The 27,204-nt window shown below is 38.0% G+C and overlaps 1 protein-coding gene across 2 annotated transcripts; it reads left to right on the top strand.

Moving 5' to 3' along the window:
• Positions 1–27,204, top strand: sptlc2a (serine palmitoyltransferase, long chain base subunit 2a). Of its 2 annotated transcripts, XM_065244847.2 has the most exons (12): positions 3–260; positions 2,576–2,773; positions 4,486–4,640; positions 4,946–5,094; positions 5,343–5,467; positions 6,510–6,603; positions 7,608–7,713; positions 10,855–11,074; positions 11,165–11,291; positions 20,684–20,819; positions 21,296–21,425; positions 26,996–27,204. In XM_065244847.2, the coding sequence occupies exons 1-12, from the start codon at positions 132–134 to the stop codon at positions 27,113–27,115; spliced, it is 1,689 nt and encodes a 562-aa protein (XP_065100919.1). In that variant the 5' UTR covers positions 3–131; the 3' UTR covers positions 27,116–27,204. The 2 variants fall into 2 exon arrangements, with proteins under 2 accessions (XP_065100920.1, XP_065100919.1); XM_065244848.2 differs by lacking the exon at positions 2,576–2,773 and having other exon boundaries at positions 1–260.

Raw genomic sequence — 27,204 nt, 5'->3', positions numbered from 1 at the left:
ATTTCAGGTTTCTCCCTTTAGGGTTTCGGAGTAGCGGGGAAGCGCGTCACCCTGGTACACCGTTCACCGACTCGTTTTCATCGTTTTTCGTCTTCATGCATGTGTGCGCATGTGTCTTGTGGTAGATAAGCATGACTGAGAGCGCGAGCACCAGTAATAAAAACGAGGATTGTCATGCGGCGAATGGTGTGAAACCAGGAAGAAATGGCATGGTGAGGAATCATCACATTCATCATCAGTATCAACAGCAGGAGAAGAAGGTAAGGCCAATGCATTGGGATCTTGAGGCATGCATTTTAGAATATATTATGATGATGATGATGCGATGAGAACATGAGAACTGTTATCATCTGATTTGCGCTTAGTACATGCAATGCACTTTCACTGTTTATGGTTTCATCACATGTTGAAAAGTACACTTGGATTGTGGCTTCATCCAGATGCTCACGTGCTCTGGCCATCAAAACAACAGAAGCCAAATGATCTGGCTGGGATGATATTGCTGTGGAAACTTGGTTTTGATGATCCACAAAAATGTATATGGTTCCTTTACACTGAAATAAAGGCTCAAGGCACTAAAGGTGACCTGTGACCCCTAAAGTTCAAGTGGTTGGGCTTAACATATGATTGAGGTTAGGTCTTTGTAAGCTTCATGTATTCTCAGATATACATTTATGAATTTGGCAGATACATGTATCCAAATTGACTTAAAGATTTTTTTTATGTACATTAGTTTATTCTATATGATTCGATCCAACTACCTTTCGGTGGGATGATGAAACTCAATGCTATACCTACAGGATCCTCACTTTGTTATTGTCACCATTTTTTGTCTAATCTTACAGTCTTGCCATTTTTTAAGTTTAAGGACTTTAAGACAAATCGACCTCTGTAAATCAGTTGTTGCGCATTTTTCAAAGGCTTTCCTGGAAGTCTTGTCAACATTGCAAATGAATGCAAAGTTGTCTTGGAGCTGGTCACAGCTCACGTGGATGTTACTGTTGCTAGACTCATGGCATTTGTTAGTGGGGCATGACTAGTCACATGTGTCTGCAAATCACAGGGTTTTGAATGAACCACTTAATCTCTTTAGCTCAATTCTTTCTTAGCGAAGGGATAATGTTACCAATCTGCGTCTAGGCTCTTAAGTTTTTGATGCATTTCTAGATAATGACAGGTCTAGATTAGGTATACAAAAAGTTTGTGGACAGTGAAGTCATCTCCAAAGGGATAGTTCACCCAAAAATGAAAATTGTCATTATTGACAAAAGAAGATTTTTGATAAATGATGGTAAGCACTCAGTTCACAGTACCAGTTTACTTCTATAGACTAGTATTTGCTTTTCCTACTATGAAAAAGTGGGTGCTGTGAACTGTGTGCTTTAGGGGTGTAACTGTTTACACTGCTCACGGTTCGGTTTGTTTTATGGTCATGGTTTTGGTACTTACAAACTTATTTTTTGTCACAAAAAACATCTGAGCTTTCCAATAAACAAAGTGCATTTCAAACTCTGTTTTCACTTATGTTATAGACATGTTTGTAACACAGAGCTTTCCATTTTACAATCCAAAATGTAATCTGCTGTCATCTTAAGTAACTTTCAGTTGCCATGGATGTTGAAATGTCAGATTCTGTGCATCTGTCAGTTTGTTCTTGGTTTTGTTGCGAGTTTCATCATAGATGTATAATTGCTGCAAAAGTACATAAGGCGAAGGGGTGCTGTCCAGCGTTTCAAGAGTTTTAAACCACATCCTCTACAGCTGAAGGGCTTCACTGTTTTGACAAATGTCAATAAAAAGAACATCTGCTATTTTTGTTGTACAGTATATATGCCTGTCTGAATTAGCACTGTGTGTAATAGTGGCTATGATCATGAGCCCCATTGACTTCCATAGTAGGAAAAAAGAATACTATGGAAGTGAATACGTCTCATAATCGATTTGTTTACAAACATTCCTCAAAAAAGTCAATGATGACAGAATTTTCATTTTTGGGTGAACTATCCCTGTAACGCATGGGACTTCAACCGGGGGTCCGCGACGGAACTGCAGGGGGTCCAACAAAATGAAAAAAATTAGCTTTACTCCACTTTGTGTTGTGCCTACTATGAAAAGGCAGCCTCACTTACCTTGCTGCTTACTTAAAAATCTCTGTTTGACACATTTAGTATCAATCAGGGGGTCCCTGCTCCATGCCTCTCTCATCTAGGGGGTCCCCGCCCCGAAAAACATTGGAGACGCCTGCTTTAAGGTTGAACCACTTTGTGGTCAACGGTGACGATGAAACATGTTGATAGCTGATGTGATAAACTCTGTGAACTTCACATTACTAGAATGACCTTGAGACAAGTTGATTGAAAGGGTCAGTTGTATATAAATAAGCTTTAGCGTACAAATACATGTAAGAAGCTTGCAATCTTAAGAATGCGCTTGTACTAAACCGTTAAAATAACACCTAAAAGAATATGTTGTTCTGGTGGATCAACTTTTTCAATGCGCAGGCATCTTAAACATCTTGCAGTCAATAACCACAATGTGACGGTACCATGACTACATTGTTTTGACGGGTTCACAGGTTAACCACCACGCTGCATGCAATGGAGAGCTGTACAGCAGGCCTTTCGTTGAAACCTTTGAGGAAACTCCTATGCTGGTTGCCGTGCTCACGTACATGGGCTACGGCATCCTTACAATCTTTGGATATCTGCGGGATTTCATGAGGGAGTGGAAAATAGAAAAATGCCACATAGCCAGAGAAAGGGAGGAGCAAAAGGTAAACATTGTAAAGGACGAATTGTTATGAAGTCGCTACTAATCGTTCGAAGAATAAAAGTTTTCATTTACACAATATATGGGGATGTACTGTGTATAATAATTATGCATATACAAATACACACACACATACATGTATAATTTTAAGAAAAAATATATTTACATAGGGTAATATAAAAATCAATGTATATACTCATGTAATTATTTCCTAAATATATATATATGTGTGTGTGTGTGTTTATACATAATTATTATACACACACACACATATATTATGTAAACAAAAACTTTTATTCTTCGAACGATTAGTTGCAACTAATTGTTAGGCATCCCTATTAAAGTTAGGGCTGCATAACAATTAATCGCAACTAATCATTTGCAAAATAAAAGTTTTCTTTACATATGTGTGTGTGTGTGTACTGTGTATAATAATTATGTATATATAAATACACACACGCATGCATGGATATATTTAAGAAATATTTACTTATATTACTTATATATTAAATACTTAATATATAAATATTTTTTTCTTAAAATTATACATGTATGTATTTTTGTATTATTACATGTATGTATTTGTGTAATTATTATACACAGTACACACATATATTATGTAAACAAAAACTTTTATTCTTCAAACGATTAGTCGCAACTAATCGTTAGGCATCCCTATTAAAAAGCAGGTTAGGGCTGCAGAACAATTAATCACAACTAATCATTTGCAGAATAAAAGTTTTTGTTTACATCATGTGTGTGTGTGTACTGTGTATAATAATTATGTATATATAAATACACACACACACACACGCATGGATATATGTAAGAAATATTTACTTGCATATATACTAATATTTATATAATTTATATTATATATAAATACTTAATATATAAATATTTTTCTTAAAATTATTCATGTATGTATTTGTGTATTTATACATACATAATTATTACACACAGTACACACATAAATTATGTAAACAAAAAAGTTTATTCTTCGAACGATTAGTCGCAACTATTCCTATTAAAAAAGCAGGTTTGGAATGCATAACAATTAATCGCAATTAATCATTTGCAAAATAAAAGTTTTTGTTTACATCATATATGTATGTGTGTACTGTGTATAATAATTATAAATATATAAATACACACACACATGCATAGATATATTTAAGAAGTATTCAAATGTGTATATACTAAATATTTTTTCTTAAAATGATACATGTATGTGTGTGTGTATTTATATAAACATAATTATTATTATACACAGTACACACATATCAATGATGTAAACAAAAACTTGTATTCTGCAAATGATTAGTTGTGATTAATCGTTAAGTTCTTATTCACCAGGTTGTTTATGGTCAAAAAATACAAGCGCATTGTTAATCTCACATGCCTGCATGCCAGGCAAGACTGTGCCATTTATAAATTGTGTTCATTTACTGTAACTGACCGTAAATCATTGTTGCAAAATTTCAGTTAATTTGTTAGTAGTACATTGAGAGGAAAGAGAATATTGCCAGAGGAAGGATATTGTGCAGTTTGCCATAACCGTAAAGAACATAAGGGCACCAAAAGGTTGTGTTGTGTTTTGGTGCACACCCACCTCATACGGATGTTATGCTTTCCAAAATATTATTCCCGTTATCCAGTTTTCAGTTTAGAGACAGAAAAATGTCAGGTATGTGATTCTCTTTTCTTCTACTTAAGGACTTTGTTCCACTTTATCAAGATTTTGAGGATTTCTACACAAGGAATTTATACATGAGGATTCGGGATAGCTGGAACAGGCCCATTTGCAGTGTTCCTGGTGCCAAGTTTGACCTTGTGGAAAGAAATTCCAATGATTACAACTGGACCTTTGAGTAAGTTGGTTGCCTAGGAAAGTCGATTGTTGGTTGTTTGACCTTTTGAGAGATAAGAGTTGCATTTATCAAAAGTGCAAATACCTCCACTATTAAGTTCACTTTCAAAGCCATGCCCTGTAAATTTTATAAAATAAAATGGTTTTTGTATTTGAAACCAACGTTTCCTGCAATCTTTTCTATTCAGTGAGGTTGCATAAAGCCTGTTTAACCTTATACGATTAGTCTAGACAAGTCTTACTGTTTGTTTTAAAAAAAAAAATCAAATGTAAGATTTCTTTCTAACAGTGCACGTGCTCTTGCAGATACACTGGCCGGGTGGTGAAGGATGTCATCAATCTGGGCTCATACAATTACCTTGGCTTTGCTGAAAACACGGGGGCTTGTGCCGCTGCTGCTGGAGAGGTGACGATGAAATACGGGGCGGGCGTGGCCAGCACCAGACAGGAAATGGGTCAGTCCCTTTCATTGATCCTTCTTTATGAAATATTATGATTTTCAAAACGCATAAATTGTTAAGCTTAGCTGTTTTACTTGTACTGCACTGCAACACAACACAAGTGCTCACATTTACTTGACACTTAGTTTTACTTACATACTTTTAAGGTACTAAAGCAGCTGCTTAGTAGAAAATATTCACACATCTACCGTAGTTACTGTTTACAGTAAATGTTCATTGATTTATTTATACGATTTGTTTAGGTAACCTCGACCGGCACGAAGAGTTGGAGAAGCAGGTGGCCTCATTCCTCGGCGTAGAGTCAGCGATGGCTTTCGGAATGGGCTTTGCAACAAACTCCATGAACATTCCTGCATTAGCTGGCAAGGTATTGCTGTGATGTTACACCCAGACAACTCCCAAAAATCTTTGCAGTTTTAGTGCAGGCGTATCCCTTTTTGGCCTGTCAGTGCATGCTTATGTCACGGTGAACGTTTCTCATTCACACACTGTAAGTCATGCTTTATCAACAGTGCATGTAGAGGCGGCCGCTATAGGAAGACTTTGGGATTGAACTCAAATAGTTTTATTGCCCACACATATATGCAATAGATTTGATAAGACACAGAACCCCCACAAGAAAAAATGTATGTGCATAGTTGCGACTCGAGGCTACCAGAGAGATTTCACAAGTTTGTGATCGAAACTTACGGATGGGAAAACCAAGATTACAAAACATGAAACAGAAGAAGAAATCATGTTCCTCTTCCCTTTTAAGGATACAGTTTTTTTTTTTTTATAACTGAAAGTTTGTAAATTTGAATCCCATGGTGCACCTAAGCAAGAGACTTAGCTTATAAGCTGTTTGTAACTGAATATAAATATATGCTTTGCTTTCCATCTTTACTGGTCCAAATATCAGTGGCGGCTTGTGACTGCTCATCCGAAGGGCGCTAATTCAAAATAAGTGTTCGGAGTGTCGTGTGTGGCTTGCGTTTTCAAAATATGTGTTTGTTGCGTCAGGTAAACCATGTGCATCACGTGTTTTGTTGAAATAAGTGCCTGCTGCACATGCATCAAAACCGTTTATGATATAAGAGACGCTCACGTTCACAAAATAGACGAAAGACACAGTAAACTCTGATTATGCATGAGTTAATGTGAGTATTTGGCAAACGCGAGCGTCTCTTTTATCATAAACCCTTTAGACGCATCTGCAGCAGGCACTTATTTTGACAAGACACTTGATGCACACAGGATCTCTTGATGCACAAAACACATATTTTGAAATTACAAACCGCACACACATGATGGGCCACATAGATGTTTTGACGAACTTTGCATCGAGCGCCCTCGAAAAAAAAAGTCAGCGGCCGCCACGGCCAGATATTACAGTGACCTGACTTCATTTATTTCATCGTCTTGTGTAGGGATGCCTGATCCTGAGTGATGAGCTAAACCACGCCTCTCTGGTATTGGGAGCCCGGCTCTCCTGCTCCACCATCCGGGTTTTTAAGCACAATAGTGAGTTTGCGCACATGCACATCTCTTACATGCACAAGGTGAAGGCTGAGCTTTCGGTGGAGCTCCAAAACACACAAGCTACACAAAGCATTAACTATTCAGTCAAAACAGCTGGAGTCGAAGATTAACAGACTTTTGTTAAAAATCTGTGTGGGTTTACTGTAGTTTTCATTTGTAGTGCTTGCGTTTGGACTAGTTTCTTAATGCCAATTTCGGTTAACGTCCTGTTACACGCGTTGAATACAGATTTTATCAATAGAAAGGTCAACTCCTATCGCTGCTGCATTAGCCAATTTAAATGATGCATTCAGAATAACGCAGCTATTTAGACAGATGGCTGCCAGCGATTATTAAATGGGTTTAAGGTGTCACAAGGTGAATGTTTAATTCCTGTTGAAGCCCCCGCAGTCAAAATGTGAAGGAGTTATGTCTGCCCTGGCAAAGTTTACAAGCACTTAGATTGCTCACTTATTACTAAAGAGCCTAAACCTGTTGGCCCACTGGCAGTTTGTTATGAATTAATATGTCGTCATTTTTTAAATTGTGAAATTTTGATGCTACATCTTTAACATACCACAGGTGGTTCTCATGAGATCTATGAATGCGAGTTGCTTTACCAGTGGCTTGCGTAAACGGTCATGCAATAATTTGTATTTGTTATGAAGACACGCCTTATGCAAACATCAAACGCTCACGTCCACAGCTAAATACACATATGTGCCGTTATTGTGCTTTTATTGCGTTAACGTATTATTGTATTTTTTTGATTGTAATGCTGTGGTACATCTAAAAAAACAAAGGATACTGATGAAATGTAAACCATTTTACTTTGCATTTGTAATGTTTGCATTGTAATAAATGAGTAATAATTGCATTGCTAAATATGATAAATCGCTCATTGATCAGACTAAATGCTTTTTCATTTGTAACGTCTAATGAATAAATGTAAATGGATTGTAATTATTTTGATTTAAAATGGCATCCATGTATTTGAATCCCACTAGATATGCAAAGTTTGGAAAAGTTGCTCAGAGATGCTATAGTTCATGGCCAGCCTAGGACACATCGACCCTGGAAGAAAATCCTCATTCTTGTGGAAGGCATCTACAGGTGTTTTAAAAACTTCCTGACTTACTAGGAATTCATTTATTCATATTAAAGGATTACTCTACTTTCATCAAAACTTCAGATAATTTACTCACCCCCATGTCATCCAAGATGTTTATGTCTTTCTTTGTTCTGTCGAAAAGAAATACATTTTTTAAGGAATACATTCCAGGATTTTTCTCCATATAGTGGACTTTAATGGACCTCAACAGTTTACAGTTTAAAGATGCAGTTTCCACAACTTTTCATCCTGCACTAGCCGTATGATGCGCCAGCTCGACCTTACATACTATTTAATCACATCAAAAGGTCACACGTTAAATATGTGAAACACGCACTTGCAAACAATTTTAAACAATAAACTGACACAAGCTTGTAAACACTGGAGCGGTAGTTTCACATACATCATCCGTGACCTAATTAATGTGATTACGTAATACATGAGGGCATGCTGGCATATCACATGGCTAGTGCAAGACGAGAAGTTGTGGTTAAAAATATTTTTTGCAAGATGAGATCATTTAAGATAAGATCGGTTAGGATCATTTAGAGCCCTTTGAAGCTGCATTAAAAGTGCAATTTTAAACTGCATTAAAACTGTAAACTGTTGAGGTCCACTGTATGTAGAAAAATCCTGGATTTTTTTCTAAAAAAAAACTCTCACCTCAACAAAGAAAGACATAAACATCTTGGATGACATGAGTTTTTTATATGAAAGTAACATTTATTATTAATATGCTACCACTGCGGTTTTCAGTCTCAGGTGTGCCCAAAATGTGTCTGTGAAGTTTCAGCTCAAAATACCTTATAGATCATTTATTATAGCATGTCTAAAATACTTTTGTTTGGGTGGAAGCAAAAACGTGCTATTTTTGTTTCTGTACCTTTAAATGCAAATGAGCTACTGCTCCTCACCCCCTGAGAAAAGGAGACAGTGACCATTTTCAATTAAAATAGACCCGATTCCTGTGAATACAGTCTGAGACAGTAGTATCTCACAATTGAGATAGGGCGAAGAGCATACAACTTGTTGAGGAAGGAAAGTATGGTAATGCAGGACTGTCAGTCAGTGGCCATGGGCGGGGCTTTATCAGTGTGACGTCACATTAACAAGAAAATCTAAGTGGAATGTCTAATGAGACGGCTTTGGTTTAATGGGGATTAAAAAGAAGGAGTAGGAAGATTTTTTTTAGTGGTTGTGTTCATACAATGCAAATGCACATTTTTAAAAGTGCATTTTGCATAATAAGTGTCCTTTAAAAGAAAACACCATTGTTTTTTAATATTTTACTATTTTCTTATCTCAACATTGGGGCTGTTTACACTTGGTATTAAGATCTGTTTTCATCAATCGTGGACGAGAGAGACTTATTACGTTTACACCTGGTATTTAAATCCGTCTCTTTTGTCCACTTTCGACCACTTCTGTTCTGAATACTGTGAGGGGATGGTCCGTGAGACGGTGGGCGAGTCTCTCTGCTGTCATTCAAACGCGAGCGGGAGTAATTATGAGTTTATATGGACGCAAACTAATATTATGTCGGAATCCGCTGCTTGTTTAGCAAGTATACATGCTGCACAGTGTTTTGTACGTTTATATGTTGGAGCTTTCTCTGAATTTTCAGCGCAATTGATGAAATAGGATCGCGCAACTTTCACGCTTTCAAAACGAAACTATGGAGAACACCCGCAGTAGTTTTATCAATGAATGCTAAAAATGGCGCTGTTCACCGTATGTTCACGCCAGAAGTAAAAAAAGTAAAACTTGTGTTAAATACCTCAGATTAGATTAATGGGCGGAGAGAAGGCGGTCGCGTGTGGCTGTTCGAATTTAACCACATTTGCGTTCAGTAACTCCAAAGCGATCCGATCGAAAGTGATTTCGACTACCTTTGGATGTGGTTGAAAGTGGTCGAAAGTGGATGAGCTCAAAATGTTTTGAACACCGTTTACACCTGGCATTAACGTCGTCCACTTGTGATCCGATCGTGTAAACAGCCTATTAGACGCATTAATACATACACGCATTAATACATACCTTTTTTAATGCATGCACTTAATCTTTGTACAGGATTCAAACAGGGACAAATTTAGAAGCCACCAAACACTTCCATGTTTTCCAAATTTAAAGACTTTTACATGAGTAGTTACACAAGTAAGTATGGTGGCACAAAATTAAAATTGGTGATTTTTTTTAAGCAGATAAAAAATGTGAACTATATTATATGGCGGAAGAGCACTTAGTTTGCAGCACTTTGACCTCGGCGCGCAGTAACATCATCACTTCTGACCACTCCCCCTCCCGCTTAAACTTCCATCAATGTTACTGCACCCGTGGTCGAAGTGCTACAAACTAAGTTTACTTCCTCCATACAGTATTGTTCTCATTTTTATCCGCTTAAAAAATCGCCACGTTTTGTGCCAACATACTTACTCTTGTAACTACTCATATAACTTCTTTAAATCGGGAAAAAATTTAAGTGTTTGGTGGCTTCTAAATTCATCCCTGTTTGGATCCTAAGGAATGAATGGGGCTAGGCTAAATGCTAACACATTCATGACGCTCTGTACAAAGATTAAGTGCAAGCATTAAAAAAAGATAGGTATGTATTAATTTGTCTCAGTTGAGGTAAGAACATAATAAAATATTGAAAAAGGGTGGTGTTTTCCTTTAAACGTGTGATGGTTCCAACTATGGCTACGTCTAAAAACTGTTCCAACTTTAGATCTAGCTCACTAGTTCTCTATCATGTAAGGGGAAATAGATACAGTCTGTTACTTTAAGATAGTCAACTGTGTTGTTAGTTAACTCAGTAATTGATATATAGAGATGAATGAAAAAAACAGCATGCAGGAAATGAAGTGATGTTACTATAAACAGAAGAAGATGGTTTACTGAATTATCTTCCTTGTGTTCTCGATGGTTTAACTGACTGCGTCTGAGTAGAAACTGATTCAACATGTGTTATATTATATATACCAAACACAGACAAAGTGGAAATTTAATGTTTTACAACATTCTTGTGACGTTATTAAAAACCTTGAGATGGCGACCATTAGAAACCCATATCTACTCATGAAGACAATACAATCACTTGTGCTGTATTATTCCAAACCTTACCGAATAACTTCTGCTTTCCACAGTATGGAGGGCTCCATTGTACGATTGCCAGAAATTATAGCCCTGAAGAAGAAGTACAAGGCTTATCTGTACCTGGATGAAGCTCACAGTATCGGGGCATTAGGACCGACCGGCAGAGGGGTGGTGGAGTATTTTGGCCTGGACCCCAAGGATGTGGACATCATGATGGGCACCTTTACAAAGAGCTTTGGTGCTGCAGGTGGTTACATAGGAGGTAAAAAGGTAATAAACAGTTTTCAGTGTGTTTAAATTAATATATAAAGCCCACAAACTATTTTGGCGTTGTGAAACATCTTGTGTTTCGTTCTTTAGGATTTGATAGACTACCTACGAACGCACTCGCACAGCGCGATTTACGCCACCTCCATGCCGCCTCCTGTCGCGGAGCAAATCATCACTTCTATGAAGTGCATTATGGGAGAGGATGGAACGTCAATAGGTGGGTTTTCTTGGATATTTTATGTTTTGGTGAATCTAAGGCATCATTTGTGGTAGCAAATGGAGCAGTCTTTCAGACCAGTTTTACCAAACACTTCCTATTTGTCAGACAAACAGATCGTTTTGCCCCAAGCTTATGTCAATGGTTGAGTAAATGTTGCTGTGTTAATCGGGTAAGGATACAAACAGAGCAAAGTTTTAAAGGCACTAACCCACCACGTAGCTTGGTTAGCAGCTGTCTTTGCATATGTAAGTGTAGGATAGATTAGAAGAATGTCATAGTTTTATGCATGCATGCAAACTGTGCCTTGTTGGTGCACCACAAGGTGGCAGAATTTGCTTAAATATAATAGACCATTGCTTGCAATGATGTACCATGGTGCATTTTAAAATCGATTCACATTTACATTGTTATGCAAAACAGTGCCATATTAGAACTAGCATAGTTATGACATTAACTGTTCTTCATTATGTAATAAAGATAAAAATCAGAATAGCAAATATTTCCAATAAGGTGTTCACAAGATGCAGAGATCTATTGAGCAAGTATGCATTTGCATTTTACACATTTGGCAGACGTTTTTATTTGATCAGCATGTGTGTTCTCTCGGGTCGAACCCATGACCTTTTGCACTGCTAATGCAATCTTTACATATTGAACTACAGGAACAGATCATCCCAGATGTGCTAATTTAGTCCAGCCTTCGATCAACATCTCCGACAGCCAGTACAGTAAACAGTCCATGTTCGTTACACCTCTTGTCATCCTCCGTATATAATTTCCTGTTCTTGCGTACGGCCGTGCATCTGCACTTTTTTATTACCAGAACGGCGTCCCTTTACTTCGCCGGCTTCATTGTTCTTGTCTTTGCTTGTTGACTGTTTTATTTCACTGCGAAAATACAATCCTTAAGTTTGTTTGCTCTGTGCGTTCTGGATAAACTTGGCCCGGGATTTGAAATAAGTGTTTCTCAAGGATCGCTTTGAAGTAGGCCGTAGGAGGAAAAAAGATCTGTCAGTGTGAGATTTTTCTTCGTACAATTTCCCAAGCGCTCATGAAATGAGACTGATTAGTTCTACAGCTGTACACAGACTCTGTCCAGGTAAAATATTTAGCTCAAAGTTTAAACCTCGGAAATGTGTTAACAATTACCGATGTAGCTAGTGTGATCTGGCCCTTTGGTTAGACCCAACAAACTGCCTCTTTTCCCCCCGCCACTCAATCAAGGTTGGCAGCTACAACAAACAAGCTCCCCCGGTTCGTCAGGTCCAGGTGAAGTGCTCGATTTGACTAATACGAGTTTAACTTTGCTTTGTTAAGTTTCCATACACGAGGTCCTTAAAGACTCATTGTTCCTTTAGAGAATCACCTAACAATGTCTTGCTGTCCACTAGTTGCTTCTCTTCTTTACCTGTTGATGGAGTGACTTCTAGTCTATCACCAGATTCATGTTGATTGACTGCAGCTTTGAAGCATTGAGCCTCTACGCTGGATCCTTGACTTGATAGATCAGTGGATCACAACCTTTTTGACTTCAGTGCCCCCAATTGTTCACAGCAGGATGTGAGAAAACCCAGCTAAAGTCATCTTTTGTGATCCACTATCGTATACATAAAATCATCCTCATCCTCAATAATGTAAAGAACATTCTGTGAATATTAAACCTTGATATCTTTAATATTGACTAAGGTCATGTCAATGTGAAATCTAACTTTGATGCGCCTAATCTCATTATTAGATTATGAGACTTTAGACTGGATTTAAAAGACGGGGACACGTATTTTAACTCATTGTTTAAACTAGGGGTTTAATGGTTCTCAGCAGGCTGTCACGATTATGAAATTTGGCTGACAGTTAATTGTCTAATAAATTGTGACGGTTATGACGATTAATTGCCTGTTTTGGGGCTTTGCCAATTATGATGATTAATTGTCTATTTTATTCCTTTGACATTTAATTCTTTTTTGTTCATGAAATAATTTTTACACATTGTTGTGACCCACCAGTCTGAGAGGAACACCCTTAACCAGCTACTATCACTAGGGATGCACCGATAGGATTTTTTTGGGCTGATAGCGATTTTAACAGACAACTTCTGGTCGATGCCGATACCGATATTAAACACTTGTATACAATAGTGTACAGTTGGTCTATTAGCTGGTTTATTTCTCCATCTAATTATTTTTACTGAACATTGATTGGATCTAATTAACATTCAAACATTCATAAGAGGAGGCACAAATTAAGCTAAAACAAATATAATAAGACAACATGACAACCTTCAAAGGTGGTTTTTGCTATTCAGCATTTGTTTTATTAACAACATTAAAGGAATAGTCTACCCATTTGCCATATTAAACTATGTTATTACCTCAACCTAAACGAATTAATACATACCTATCTTTTTTCAATGCGTGCACTGTACAGCGCGTTGTGAATGTGTTAGCATTTAGCCTAGCCCCATTCATTCCTATGGTACCAAAAAAGTTTTATTTTGTGGCACCATGCTTACTGTTATAACTCCTCATGTAACAGTCTTTAAATAGGGAAAACATGAAAGTGTTTGGTGGCTTCCCTGTTTGGTACCATAGGAATGAGTGGGGCTAGGCTAAATGCTAACACATTCACGACGCGCTGTACAGTGCACGCATTGAAAAAAGATAGATATGTATTAATTCGTCTAAGTTGAGGTAATAACATAGTTTAATATGGCAAAAGGGTAGACTATTCCTTTAACTCATTTTTTTTTATAAACATAAATAATGCCAGTAATATTGCTTTAAACAGAGTATAAATATTGCTACTTCAAAAAAAGTTGGACTTATTTCCCCCATTAAAGTGCAGTCTGTTTCTTTTATTGTCCAAGACATTTGAGACAGCTCAACAAAGGTTTTCTGTTGGTGCTTAAGTATAGTGCACACCAATCATTTTTATTGAACAACAGACATGCAACTCATTGCCTTTATTCGGTTAATTAATAAACAATCGGTATCGGCCTTTCTCATGCTATTGCCGATATGCCGATGGTTTCAAATTCATCAAAAATCGGCCGATAAATATCGGCGGCCGATACATCGGTGCATCACTAACTACCAACTAAAACCAGCTACCAGTTTATGCTGGCCTTAGCTGGATGTTTTTGTAGGGTAATGCAGTTTTAATCTGCTCATCTGGTGAAAAACAGAGGTTGAAATGCACTTTGTTTATGGGAAAGCTTAGATGTTTTTAAGTGACAAAAGTAAATTTATTACTTACTAAAAGAGTGTTCTGTTATTTTGTCAGTAGAATATTTTTCTGAACATTACCAGTGCCGAACCGTGACCATAAAACCTTGATACGAATCGAACCATGAGCTGTGTGAAATGTTACACCCCTAGTTTAAACCCAATAAAATATAACTAGAAAGTATATTTGTTATAAAAAATATCCAAATAATAAGAAATTTGATTTTAATGCTAGTTTTGTCTTAGGTTCACAATCGCACTGGGGCATGGTTTGGTTTGGATTATGTGAGTGCACCCTAAGTGTAAGTGCCTTATAGCAAAAAATGTTATTGTTCTTCTTGTAAACCCTTAATGAGCCTCTTCATTAATTTACATATGCTAATGTGATCCAGAAGTGTTGAAATAGTAGTCCATTCTTTTGATTTACTTGATCCAGACTAACTTACCCTCTGTTGTGTTACTTCTCAGTCTGTTTCATCGATTTATTACCTTGAAACCAAAATCCAGTCATTCTTATTCTCTTTTTGTCATGCTTACCCTTCTATTGAGTAAATTCAGGGTCATTACAAAGAATGGCTGTGTTAGAATTGTTAGAAAGAAAGAGGAGCCATTAGGTGCATGGAGTAATAACAGGTTACAGATTAACCAATGACATTTATTGTAGATTAACTGATATAGGAGCATCCGTGAGTAAGAGAGCGAAGGAGGACTTGAACAATCGGAGTGTTTGTGTGTGTGTTTGATGGGGGTTGATGCACAAAGAAAACTAATCAAGCAAAGGTCAGCTCGGAGACATCCTGAGTATCCTCATGGGAACTTAACCCTCTTCTACCTTTCTTTCTTTGGCCCACCCCTGCCACACTTGTTCATCTTTGCGTTCTCCATAAGTCTGTCATGTTTAATTTAAAGTGTGCAGTACTGCATTGATCTGACAAGTGACTTTACTGTGAACAAATTGCCTCCAGCTCTCATTTACTTCCAATGATCCAGTCTGTTTCGCTTTATATTGCTTCACAGCTTGTCATTTCATTAAGATCACGTTAAATCAAGCATTCCAGTTCCTGTGTGATCATGGGTCACGTCTTAATATGATGTCGGAGATGTTGGTATGCTAGAAAGCTTTCGTTTCCAGTTTCAATAACGTTAGACTGTTTTAATAGTTCTTGAAGACAAATTGACACTCGCTGCAAATGGGCGCCGACATCGCCAAGTGTGCTGTAGGGTGCAAAGTGCCAGCTGTAATTCGGGTGCCAAGTTTGTTTTGGATGCCAGACTCGGAGGTTCACTCTAGTTGGGTAATTTTTTGGTCAGTTTGGCCGTTGTCTAATTACATCATCAGGCTAACCGTTTTATAGAGTTGATGTTCGTTCTGCATGAGCTCAGATCTCAACCAGCCAAAGTCAGCTGACGTGTTGGGTAATCTTGTGATTCATTTGCATTTGCCTTTTACAAGACGAACTTTGCCCTTGACCGGTGTAGATAAAAAAAAAAAATATGGATACTGAATACAGAATATTTAGATTTTTATAGTCTAGCTGTTTAACCATTGCATTCCAGAAGAAATAAAGTTCTTGAATTGGATCTGGCTTGCAAACCTTTCAAAAACTCTAATTGTTTAAAATGTTGCAGCAAAATTCCTGCCTTTGTTTGAACTTTAGGCCAAATGAGCTAAATGTGACCGCATTCAAAAGATTTCCCTCATAAATCATGGTAGTTGACTTAGTTGGCATTTTTATCTCGGCGTGGTGTGTGGCGTTGGCTTTGTTAAGTGAGAAGAACATGCAGGATCTCATTGTTAAACCCGATTGCTTCTCTGTACACACAGGCGGCCTTGACAAACATTGGGCATTCATCTTTGTCTCGAGGTGTTGACGTGCTCGGTGAGAAAGGGCAGATACACGTGTTTTGGGTGTAGGAATGTGTTAACCCAAAGCCCCCTTAAAGAAGGTTAATGGATTGTTATTCCAGATGTTGTAATGAGCTTCTGTTTTATTGACACCTCTTGTGGAAAGGTGCATTGTTGTACTTGAGATCTCTGTCAGCAAATCATATCCACGACTATTGACGACTTCATTTAATGTTATTTGAGTAGTTTTTGTTTTACTTTCGTTTAAAACGTATCCGTGACCTTTTTGATCCCACACGTGTGGAATATGGATTGAACGTATGTCTGATTGGATGACTGAAATGCATCAACCTATAAATGGGGGCAAAGACCCGCAAGTTCATGTTCTTCTGTTGCCCCGGAGTCAACGGCGACGTCAGCATAGTAGAGAACTACGGCCACCATTGTGACCTATGAATTATAAAGGTGAAGGAACGGTGCGCAGATGTGAGCCTGGAAGGAGCTGCTGCACTTCCTGTACTTCTCCGCAGAGGTCCTCGCGAGGGAGCGCGTCCCTCCACACTGGTGCTTTTACTTATCTCCTCCCTTCAGATGAAAAGGAAGTGAGGAGGAACTGGCGTTTCAAAAAGGGAAACAGTCCCCACATCTGGAAGCTCTTTCGGTCCCTTTTTTGCCTCTCCAGATCCTCCAGCTCTGGGTCTGGAAGAAGTTAGCGGGGGTGTGCGTTGTGAAACTAGCTGTTGAAAAGGTACCCCAGAAAGATTTACTTTGGAGAGCTGCGCTCCCCACCCCCAACACCCTTCGGCCCGCTATCTGAGCAGCCTGACGTTGGCCCGCTTGAACTTCCTTGAAGAGTTATTGCTTTCAGATGTTCATGTACATAGAGTTGTTTACCTGAGCTGTTATTCCAGCTGATCAAGGCTCTTGAGATAAATACCGTCATTAATTAAGAGCACCACAGGTTCCCCAGTCGTCCTCTGTCTTTGCTGTCAACCCTAATAGCCACTCTTTAACTTTATTCTTCCTGAATACGATGAGTATGTGTCTCCAACTCGGATGATTCATTCTCATCAGACTCCTATGATTCAGGTTCTCCTTGGCACCGTTGTGGTTTTCTTTATTGTAAAAGACGTTCCAGTTGGTTCAGAGCAAAGTGGAGGTGGAGGAACACATGTGGACCCCGCTGCACAGCTGTAGGTTAGCTGGGCGAGAAACCGTGTTAAGAAACCACCAGGATCGTAAAGCCAGCGAGATAGGCTGCCAGCGTGTTTAACGTTACTCATTTGCCGGCCTTAATTTCCTTACCGCTAAGCTGGTGACCCGGTCATGACTTGGGAAACCTGCTTTATCTGTCAGTGACCAATTTACATTGGGGGATTGTGGAAGGACTCCAGTTTCACAGCGAGTCAAGTCTCCTTTCACAAGGGCTCATCAGATACTACTTGCACTTACATCAGTCACAGTATACCCTTAAAAATAAAGGTTATTTTTTGCAGTGATTCCATATGAGAACTATTTTTGGTTCCACTAAGAACCTTTTAGTCAAAGGTTCCAAAAATATAAATTTTTATAGTCGGTAGAACCTTTTTTCAACACAAAGAACCTTTTGTGGAAGAGAAAAACCATACAACCCAACAAAGACCTCCAAAAAAGGCCAAATGATCTTTTACACATCATATTTTACACATGTAACAACATTTAAAATTACTGTCTTTGCTTTAATATATACATAAATTGACATTTTCCATTTGGCTTACAGCTGTGGCGGGTCACGTTGTCAAATCGTCGGCGGGTTTATGCATTAAAATTGTGTTCAATCGTTAATTTCTTAGTAAAGCTTATGTAAACCAAATCTGCAAAGTTTAATGCAAATACTCAAATCATAAGTCATCATGGTATACTAAATACAGCGTTATTATGCAGCATCGGTGCATATCTGGCTTACTTGAACACACCTGTCAGCTGTCACTACACAAAAAACAACAGCGCGACTAACCCAGTTACTAACCCAGCATAAAAAGGAAAGTCGCCCCAAATAACCAAGGTGACCAACAGAGGAAGAGGCAAATTGGTCTTAAATGGCTCATCTTTCCATGTTTCTCATTCAGTTTCCTAGCTCCGTAGGTCGTGAATAAGTATAGTGTGTACAGTGTGCACTTTTAAGGACACTGGCTCACTATACATCGGGACACTTGATGACTTATTTTCCAGTGACATGCTTTATATGGCAGGATGACAGAATTTTTATAAAATTCTAATTTTATAATAAATAATAATAAAATGTATAATAAATGTTTATAAATAAAGATGTGACATAGTTAATCTGGTTATTTTCTTTTTTGTTTTAATGGCTAATCGATGTTCTGAATGGACAGTAACTTTAAAATTTTGTAGCCAAATTGGCTGGTGAGTGCAAAAGTTAATTTCAAACCCTGCTTACAACTGTATTTTCTAATATAAACATACATTTTTTGTAAAGCAGCTTTGGAACAATGTCATGTGAATTTAACCCTTGTGGGTTGTTCAACTTGACTACCCTTTCAGGTTGTTCGTACATGCACGCACACCACAAACACACACACACACACACACACACACACACACACACACACACACACACACACAATACTCTAATAAGCTGTTATACTCCATATAACTCAATGTACAAATCAGAAGTTAAGCTCTGTTTTCGCACAGGCCTACTAAAGGGTTAATGGTGCCACATGGTGATCAACAGTAAAAATTTAAAATTTTACCTCTTCACAAAAGGGAAAACCACCAACAATCAAGAATGCATAGTTATATGGTGTCATGGCTTTGCAATCAAAAAAGGTCGTTATAGTGGAAGTCAATGGGGCAAAAACAGCCACGAACAACAAATGAGGGAGAAAACCAAAAATGCAATAAAGCCAATGTTTTTACTAATCTTTGATATGCCCAAGACTGTGAAAAAGTAAAAAAATCCAGTCCACAATAAAAAAATATATATAAAATCGGTCATTTTGTGTGTGTTTTTTTTTTCTCAAATCAGTGACATCATTAATGAACTTGGCAATCATGGAATTTTTGTAAACATTTGGTAGTTTTGATGAGGTTGATTAACAGATTTATGCAAAAAAAAATTTTGTAGATTTTTACAGCCATTTAATTTGGTGGCTTTTTCGTCTACGTACAACCCAAAAAGGTACATTTGCCCCACGGTATATTGTTGAGTTTTTGAAAAAATTCAAAGCATTGAATTGAAGATTTGACACTAAAAAATATTCAATTTGCTGAAACACAGAAAAGTTGTGGCCAAATTTAGACAAAAAAAAAGCAACAACAAAGAAAATGTCCCCAACAACCCATAAGGGTTCATTTATTTCTAAGATTGTACATGTATTGCATTACTCGCTAGGCTAGGCTTTCTATGCTTTCCTCTTACAAAAACTTACAGAATTGTGTTTAACTTACACCTTACACCAGACTAAATTTTGCATAGTCATTACCACAAATATATATTTGTCGGGATAGTTCATGTGGATGCGGTTTTCAGACCTTGTAGTGTAGGTGTCAGGCACGGCAAGTATGGTGATTGTTCAGATTTTTGGCATCTGGATGACACTGAAGTGAGACATTGTCAAAGATCAGGAATTTCCTCTATTTGAGCTCTTAGCATGCATGGAATGTTTGAAAGTACGGAGCCAAGGCTCTCTGAAACGCAAGGCCTTTACCATGGATCACAGATGCGATGAACAAAATGTTTTGGGAGCTCTAGTGATGTGATTCCCTCCTTGAAAAATGAAGACACTAATTTTCTTGTTTTTGTGAGGATTATTGCAACCCTTACTGGGAGATTGTTTGCATTAGCGTCCCTCTCCTGTAACCTGCAGCGGCAGTGTTTTGTTTAACCAGCTGATTAAAATCTTCTGGCATAGACATCGGGGCTGATGGAACTAAAGTGTGATAAAATGCACTTTGGAAACATAGAACGTAAACGTCTGATACATCTTTCTGTGTGCAAAGGGCATGTGCCTCGATGATGTCACAGGGGAAATTTAAAATGCTGTGTAAAATCAGCAGGTACTAAATATTTCGCCTTTAACAGTTTCTGATCTACCGATCGCAAAGGCTCGAGTTCAAGACATTTTTTTATTCTAAGTATAAAGTTTATAGCTCAGGTGGTCGACTTGCATCTAAAGTAATGAGATCTGTGGCTTGGTAAATTTTAATTGTCTGATCCCATGAAAGCCTATGGAAAAAGATGTGGAGTGCCAAATGACAGAATCTCTTTTTTCTGAAACCTTTGGCTATTTTAACGTCTTGCGGTTTCTTGGTTGCAGGTCGTTCGCGAATCCAGCGGCTGGCTGAAAACACGGTATATTTTCGCAGGAGAATGCGGGAGATGGGATTCATTATCTATGGCAACAATGACTCACCTGTGGTACCCATGATGCTCTACATGCCTGCCAAAATTGGGTTGGTCTTTTTTTCTCCCTCCATTCTCTCAGTATACCTCTACATAGGATTAAAAGTAATATGTTTGACTCATTTCTACAGATCAAGGTCTATAATTTTTTTATTTAGGGACAATACATATTAATCATACATGAAACGCAATGTAAAATGTACCAAATGTATCCAAACTGCATCCATAGTTTCATATTTTAAAGTATTACAGATTTTTTATTTGGATGTTAGAAGGGCATCTTTCAAATAAAATTGAGACACATTTTAAATGGTAGATAACTGTGAAATGATATGCATTTGCACTCATATTTGAAATATCTAAAGTCACTTTGGCATGCATTTTTACCTTGGTTAATGTCTGACCCTGAGACTCATAATGGATACAAATAATAGACAAAATAATAAAGCATGCAAATGAAGGAAAGCTCAGTTTTTCCTAAATATTTTTTTGGGCATTGGTCTGACTGTGTGTTTAATGCATTTAGGGCGTTTGGTCGGGAGATGTTAAAGAGAAACATTGGGGTGGTGGTGGTGGGCTTCCCAGCGACGCCCATCATTGAGTCTAGAGCCCGATTTTGTATCTCCGCAGGCCACTCCAAAGAAATGCTGGACAGGGTAAGCCTTTCGTTTTCTCGCCACAGCAAATACACTCGCTCATTTAAATGACTTAAAAGCAACATGGCACCCTTTTCTCACTGGGCCTTGTTCTCATGCCATGATTTTTAGTGTTTACAATAGAGTACGTTGAGCTAATGGAAAAAAACTGTGAGCTTTGATGACATGCTGATGTGTTAAGTCAAAGTTGTTTAAATACAGAACCCCGCCGGGTGAGTCTGGTTGAAATGTGCCGGCCACTCTAAGCATTTTAAAAAGAAAGGACGATCAACAGGTTTTCAGCAGGAGCACGAGCAGAAATATCCATCACCGCCGTCCATCAATCTTTTGAAACGTAGTATCGCAAACTTGATACACCCGCTTTGTTTGAAAATAATCACTGAGGAAAGAATTTCAGGCTCCTCCTTAAACTGTCCTACGCTATAAATTAACATGGCTGAGGCCGCCATTCAAGGGTTTACATAAGCAGCGCCTGCCACAGGGGTCTGCGCTGGCAGGAGATCAAAGAGCATCTTAATCTGCCTCCCTAAGGACACTTTGATTTAACTATGGTGAAAAGCACACCGGCGGTCATCCCCCTCCTCTCTGCGCTTAAGAAAACACTGCGCACTTTGATGTGACCAGTTATCGCGTCAACACATTTTTCAATGCCCCACTGACGTGTTTTCCTGCATTTCTTTCATAGCTGAATAAATACAATTAAATGTAGTTTATAAAGGAGGTTTTGGATGCAAACAGTCTATTTTTTGATACATTCTCTGTTACTGGATTGATAAACTGCTTTCCTTTATCTCATGTTTTGGGGTATAAGTACGTGCACTTCATATTTTTCAGTAGTGCTACAATACCTTTGTTTATAAAACGGTGTAGGTTTTCCCATCAAAAAGCCAGACTTAAATTAAGTTACATCATTTGGTAATTATGGCTCGATTTAACGGACAAGACTTAAGCCTAGTCCTAGACTTAAATGATGCATGTTTGAGCTGTCTTAACTAAAAACAACATCTTAAAATATATCAGTCCTATTGTTTTGTCTCAAGATGCATACTAGTAATGTTTTAAGAAATCTCTTTCGTGAAGCCAACAAACTGCAATTAATTTACGGGCTGCTAGAGACTGGCTCCAAAAGGGAGTCAATCCCCATAGACCCCCATGTTAAAATGCCCAACCTGACAGCAGAAATAAATGTGTTTACAGCAAGTGTTTTTGGTCTATATAGCTAATTTTGCCCTTCGTGACATTGTGAGGCGGGTAAATTTTTTTGTAATTTATCCATTTAAATTATATTAAGCCTTTAAGTTCTGCATAATTAAGGGTGTGGCCACTTGAGTGACAGGTTAACTGCCACTGCTGTCACTACCGTCAAGCTAGATGGGCGTGGTTTCAGCAACCAATTTTCTCGTTTTCCGCGAATGATGCAAAGTGAAGCGATGGCAACGGAAGGCCCCGCTTCAAAAAAGCTCTTTATAAACCTATGGGTGATGTCATGGACACAAGGTCGAAATTTTTTACAGTTTATGGTTTTATGCACTGATCTATATAAATGACTGGATTGCGCATAGAACGCGTAACGTAACAGCGTGAGGTGAAGCCAGCGCAGAGTTCGAGCGGCCATCTTGGTATACCCAACCGGCAGAGGGCGTCATTGACTTCCATTCAAAAACATGATCTAATTTCACCCGCTTTACAGCGTATCAGTCACACAAGGTTAATTTTTCGGATATGTGTACGTAAAATAATAGTTAATTTTGTTGTTATTTGCAATGTTTATGTTTAAATAGGGCAGGATAACGAATTTATAAAAAAACGTTAAGGTGGGTGTGTCTGCTGCATTCTGTTAATGACACGAGTATAAATAAAGTTTTTTTGACCTTCAGCTACACGGTCAGCGGTATTTCTCTGAATAAGTTTAGGTAACTTGTAAAGATAATTACAAAACCAGCAAATTATGGCGTTCACATACAGTACAAAGCATGTTATTTATTCAGATTTCAGAATGAGCACGTTGTTATTAAACCTAAATATGCTGCGGTCTGTCCGCTGATCTGATACTGTAATAAAGATGAATGTATAATAACTGTTTAAAAAGCAAAATGTACAATTTCAGTAAATAACTATATACATGGTTAGGACATTTGCGTTGTAATAATGTACAGGGATACTTCAGATATAAAAACAGAGACTAGTAAATTGATGTTTTATCATTCAAATCTGATAGCGTCCATTGAATTAATAGAATGGTTGGGTATACCAACATGGCGGCACGGTGGCTTCACAATTGTGACGTCATGAGCAATCCAGTCATTTATATAGATCAGTGGTTTTATGTCACAATTATAAAAGCTATTTAAATGTTCTAATTTAACTTTCGTCTAATCCTGGCTTAATTCCCAGACCGGACTTATCCTAGTCCCAGACTTAAATGCATGTTTGAGCTGCCTTAATTTAAAAACTTCTTAAATGACCTAATATTAATTAGGCCTAGTCCTGGATTAACCTAAACCCTGTCCGGGAAACGGACCCTAAATGTTTTAAAAATATTGCAACCCTAAATATGATACCATGAACAAATAACTAAAGTAACTACTTCAAATGGCGTTTTTCATGTAGGTTTCATAGTAGTTTACACAAAGTAGTCCATGTGTCATCACATTTAACCACATATTTGTATGGAAGATACATTAAATTGAATTATTTGTTATGAATCTTATTTTTTCGTCTGATATGTGCTGCGTCCAAAATCGTCTACTTCCATCATATCATAAAGGCTATGTCCGAAATCTCTAAAATCATTCCAAGGCAGAAGGGCATCGATGCACGTCTAAATCCAATGTTTGCTTTACTTCCTGACTCCTAAGATATCGTCATTGTCTTGTCCCACAATTCTGTGTGTGTGTGCACTGGGAATGTGATAGGTCAAGCCTGGTCGAGTTCGAAAACAGGTGGTGGCCAAGAAAGTGGCTGGATCACAAATTTAGTGTTCATAAAGTTATATTTACAATTTGTACACCTTTTGACTGCGTTTCTAGTGAGAAATAGTATTGTCGCTTTTTTCAAATATGGGATTAGTTATCATCAAGGCACTCTCTGTTTACATTTCAAACAGAATTCCATTACGCTGCCTGTGAAGGCTGTCCGAATGCATTTCACAGAGCTGCCGCCTAAGTCATTGCCTCATGAGGAAGCGATGCAACAAGTCAGCTGCCTTTGGTTTCGGACGCAGTCATAGTAAGAAAAAAGCAGTAGGCAAAGTGAATTTTTGATAAACAGTAGGTGAAAAATATCCAGATAAACTACTATATATATAACTACTATATTTTGAAGTGTGCATTTGATGGACACTTAACCATCCTATGAGCCCCCAGGAGAGGAGTCACCCAACGAAGAAGAAGAAAGAGAGGTGTTGTCAAATTCAAAAATTTCGGAAAGCAGTAACGCTGCTCTATTCAAATATTAATACATAAGGAAAACAGCTGTTCCTATAGGTCAGAGGTGCCCAATATGTCGATATTAGTCTGATCCACGCGCACGGTGTGTGCGCATGTGAACGAGAGAGAGGAGCACAGTATGAATATAAAAATAACCACCCTGCAACGTTATGGGAATGTTATTTTATGGTTCCAAAAATAACCAAAAAAAACGTTCTGTATAAGTTATTTTTAGGTTATTTAAAAATAACCACCCTGCAACGTTATGGGAACGTTATTTTATGGTTGCAAAAATAAAACCTAAAAAGAATGTTCCCAGAACGTTATTATTTGGTTCCCAAAAAAATAACCAAAATATAACCAAAAACTAATGTTAGGGGAACGTTCTGTGTTTGCTGGGCTTACAGCAGAAATAAATGTGTTTACAGCAAGTGTTTTTGGTCTATATAGCAAATTTTGCCCTTCTTGACATTGTGAGGCGGGTGAAGAAGAAAGAGAGGCGTTGTCAAATTAAAAAATGTCGGAAAGCAGTAACGCTGCTCTATTAAAATATTAATACATAAGGAAAACAGCTGTTCCTATAGGTCAGAGGAGCCCAATATGTCGATACTAGTCTGATCCACTCGCACGGTGTGTGCGCATGTGAACGAGAGAGAGAGGCAGTGTAACCTTTTTATGCTTCTGATACTGTTGTCACTTTCTAGTTTGTTTCACTAAACCGCATCTCCGCTATTTTAAGGAGTACTCGACATGTACACAAGGATTTTTTAAAACTCCTCAAAACAATATAGTAATATCGACAGCCCGTAATATATGCAGTATAGACCTAACACACATTTAAAGTGTTATTAAAAAGTTAAACTGTGTTTTTTAGCATGTAGATATTTTCGGCTTTATCATTTTAAAAGTAGATCACCACACAACAAAGTCTAGACACCCCTGCTATAGGTAATGGCGCTTGTTTAATAGCATCCAAGTTAATGGCTCACCTGTTATTGATCTAATTCAATATGTATGTCGTAGTATGCGATTTCGTACGCAGGGATGGTCTCGGTTTTGAAGTAGATGGATTGCGCTTTTTATCTCACTTGTGTGGCCGGTTTTGTGGTGTAACTAATTACCTTAATATGTGACAATGCCTCGGCTGTTTTTAAAACGGTGTAGGTTTTCCTTTCAAATCCGAACTTGAGCTAAGTTTCACCATTATATATTTTTTAAATATTCCACCTTTAAAGGGGACAGAGAATAAAAATACGTTTTACCTTGTCTTAGTTGAATAACGGTAGTCTACCCGCATTCACGAACATGCGAAAAGTGCTGAACATTCTGAACATCTATGTTTCATAGAAATTGCTCCTTTAGAAATGTCTGACAGAAAAAGGCCCAATCTGAACAATGGATACATGTTACGTAAAATGCATCTCCCCCCACTTTCATCCAATTCCCTCCCCTTCAAAATAATTTGCATACATCGGCCTCTCGCCTCCAACAGGAAGTAAATTGCAGCAGTGTTCGCGAATTTCAAGACGAAATGGCGATTTGCATTCCGAGGTGTGCTTTTCTTTTTGGAAAATTTTGGTCTGTCTGTGTTCTGAAGACGTCAAAGTTTACAGTCTTTTGAGTGGCAGCAAAGGCAGCCAATCAGTGTTAAGTGCTTGCATTTCATAATGAGGTTGCCAGTTAAGCCCAAAGGGATGCCAAATAGGTGCAAAACTACGCATTTTTTAAAATCCCCCACCCTAATATAGCTTTCTGAGAGAGGTTTTTAGGAAGCTTCTAAGGCATACAGACCTAACCAAAATGTTGTACATGTCACATCACAGAACAAGAATAAATACCCAGTTCAATCATTCTATGTCACCTTTAAATAGCTTTAATGTAGTTAGCCACTTAACTAAATTATGTGTTAAGTTTCATAGTACTTTCCCCAAAATAGTCCATGTGTCATCACAATTTGAACCATAAATTTATATGCAAGATACATTGGGATGTAGTAACTATAAAATAATTTCTACTTCAATGAGTGTATATTTTGGCATATATTGAAGTATTGCATTGTAGGTGGCAGCCGCCTCTGGCATCAGCATGTTATGAATTACATGTGTAACCATGAAAGTAATGGAGCGTGTTGATTGTTTTCAGGCATTGGGTGTGATCAGTGAAGTCGGCGACCTGCTGCAGCTGAAGTACTCGCGCCGCAAAGTTCTTCCCTCCTCGGATCGGCTTTTTGATGAGACCACATACGAGGAGAACGAGGAATGACGCACTTCCTTTCTTAACCAAATGTGCACTGCTCATCTTCTGTCCCCTGAAAGAAGGAACCACTTAATAAATCTAACTTTTTTTAAAAA

This window comes from Paramisgurnus dabryanus, chromosome 17 (assembly GCF_030506205.2).
Source record: "Paramisgurnus dabryanus chromosome 17, PD_genome_1.1, whole genome shotgun sequence".
Taxonomy (NCBI): domain Eukaryota; kingdom Metazoa; phylum Chordata; class Actinopteri; order Cypriniformes; family Cobitidae; genus Paramisgurnus; species Paramisgurnus dabryanus.
This window is presented reverse-complemented; position numbering and strand designations above follow the sequence as displayed.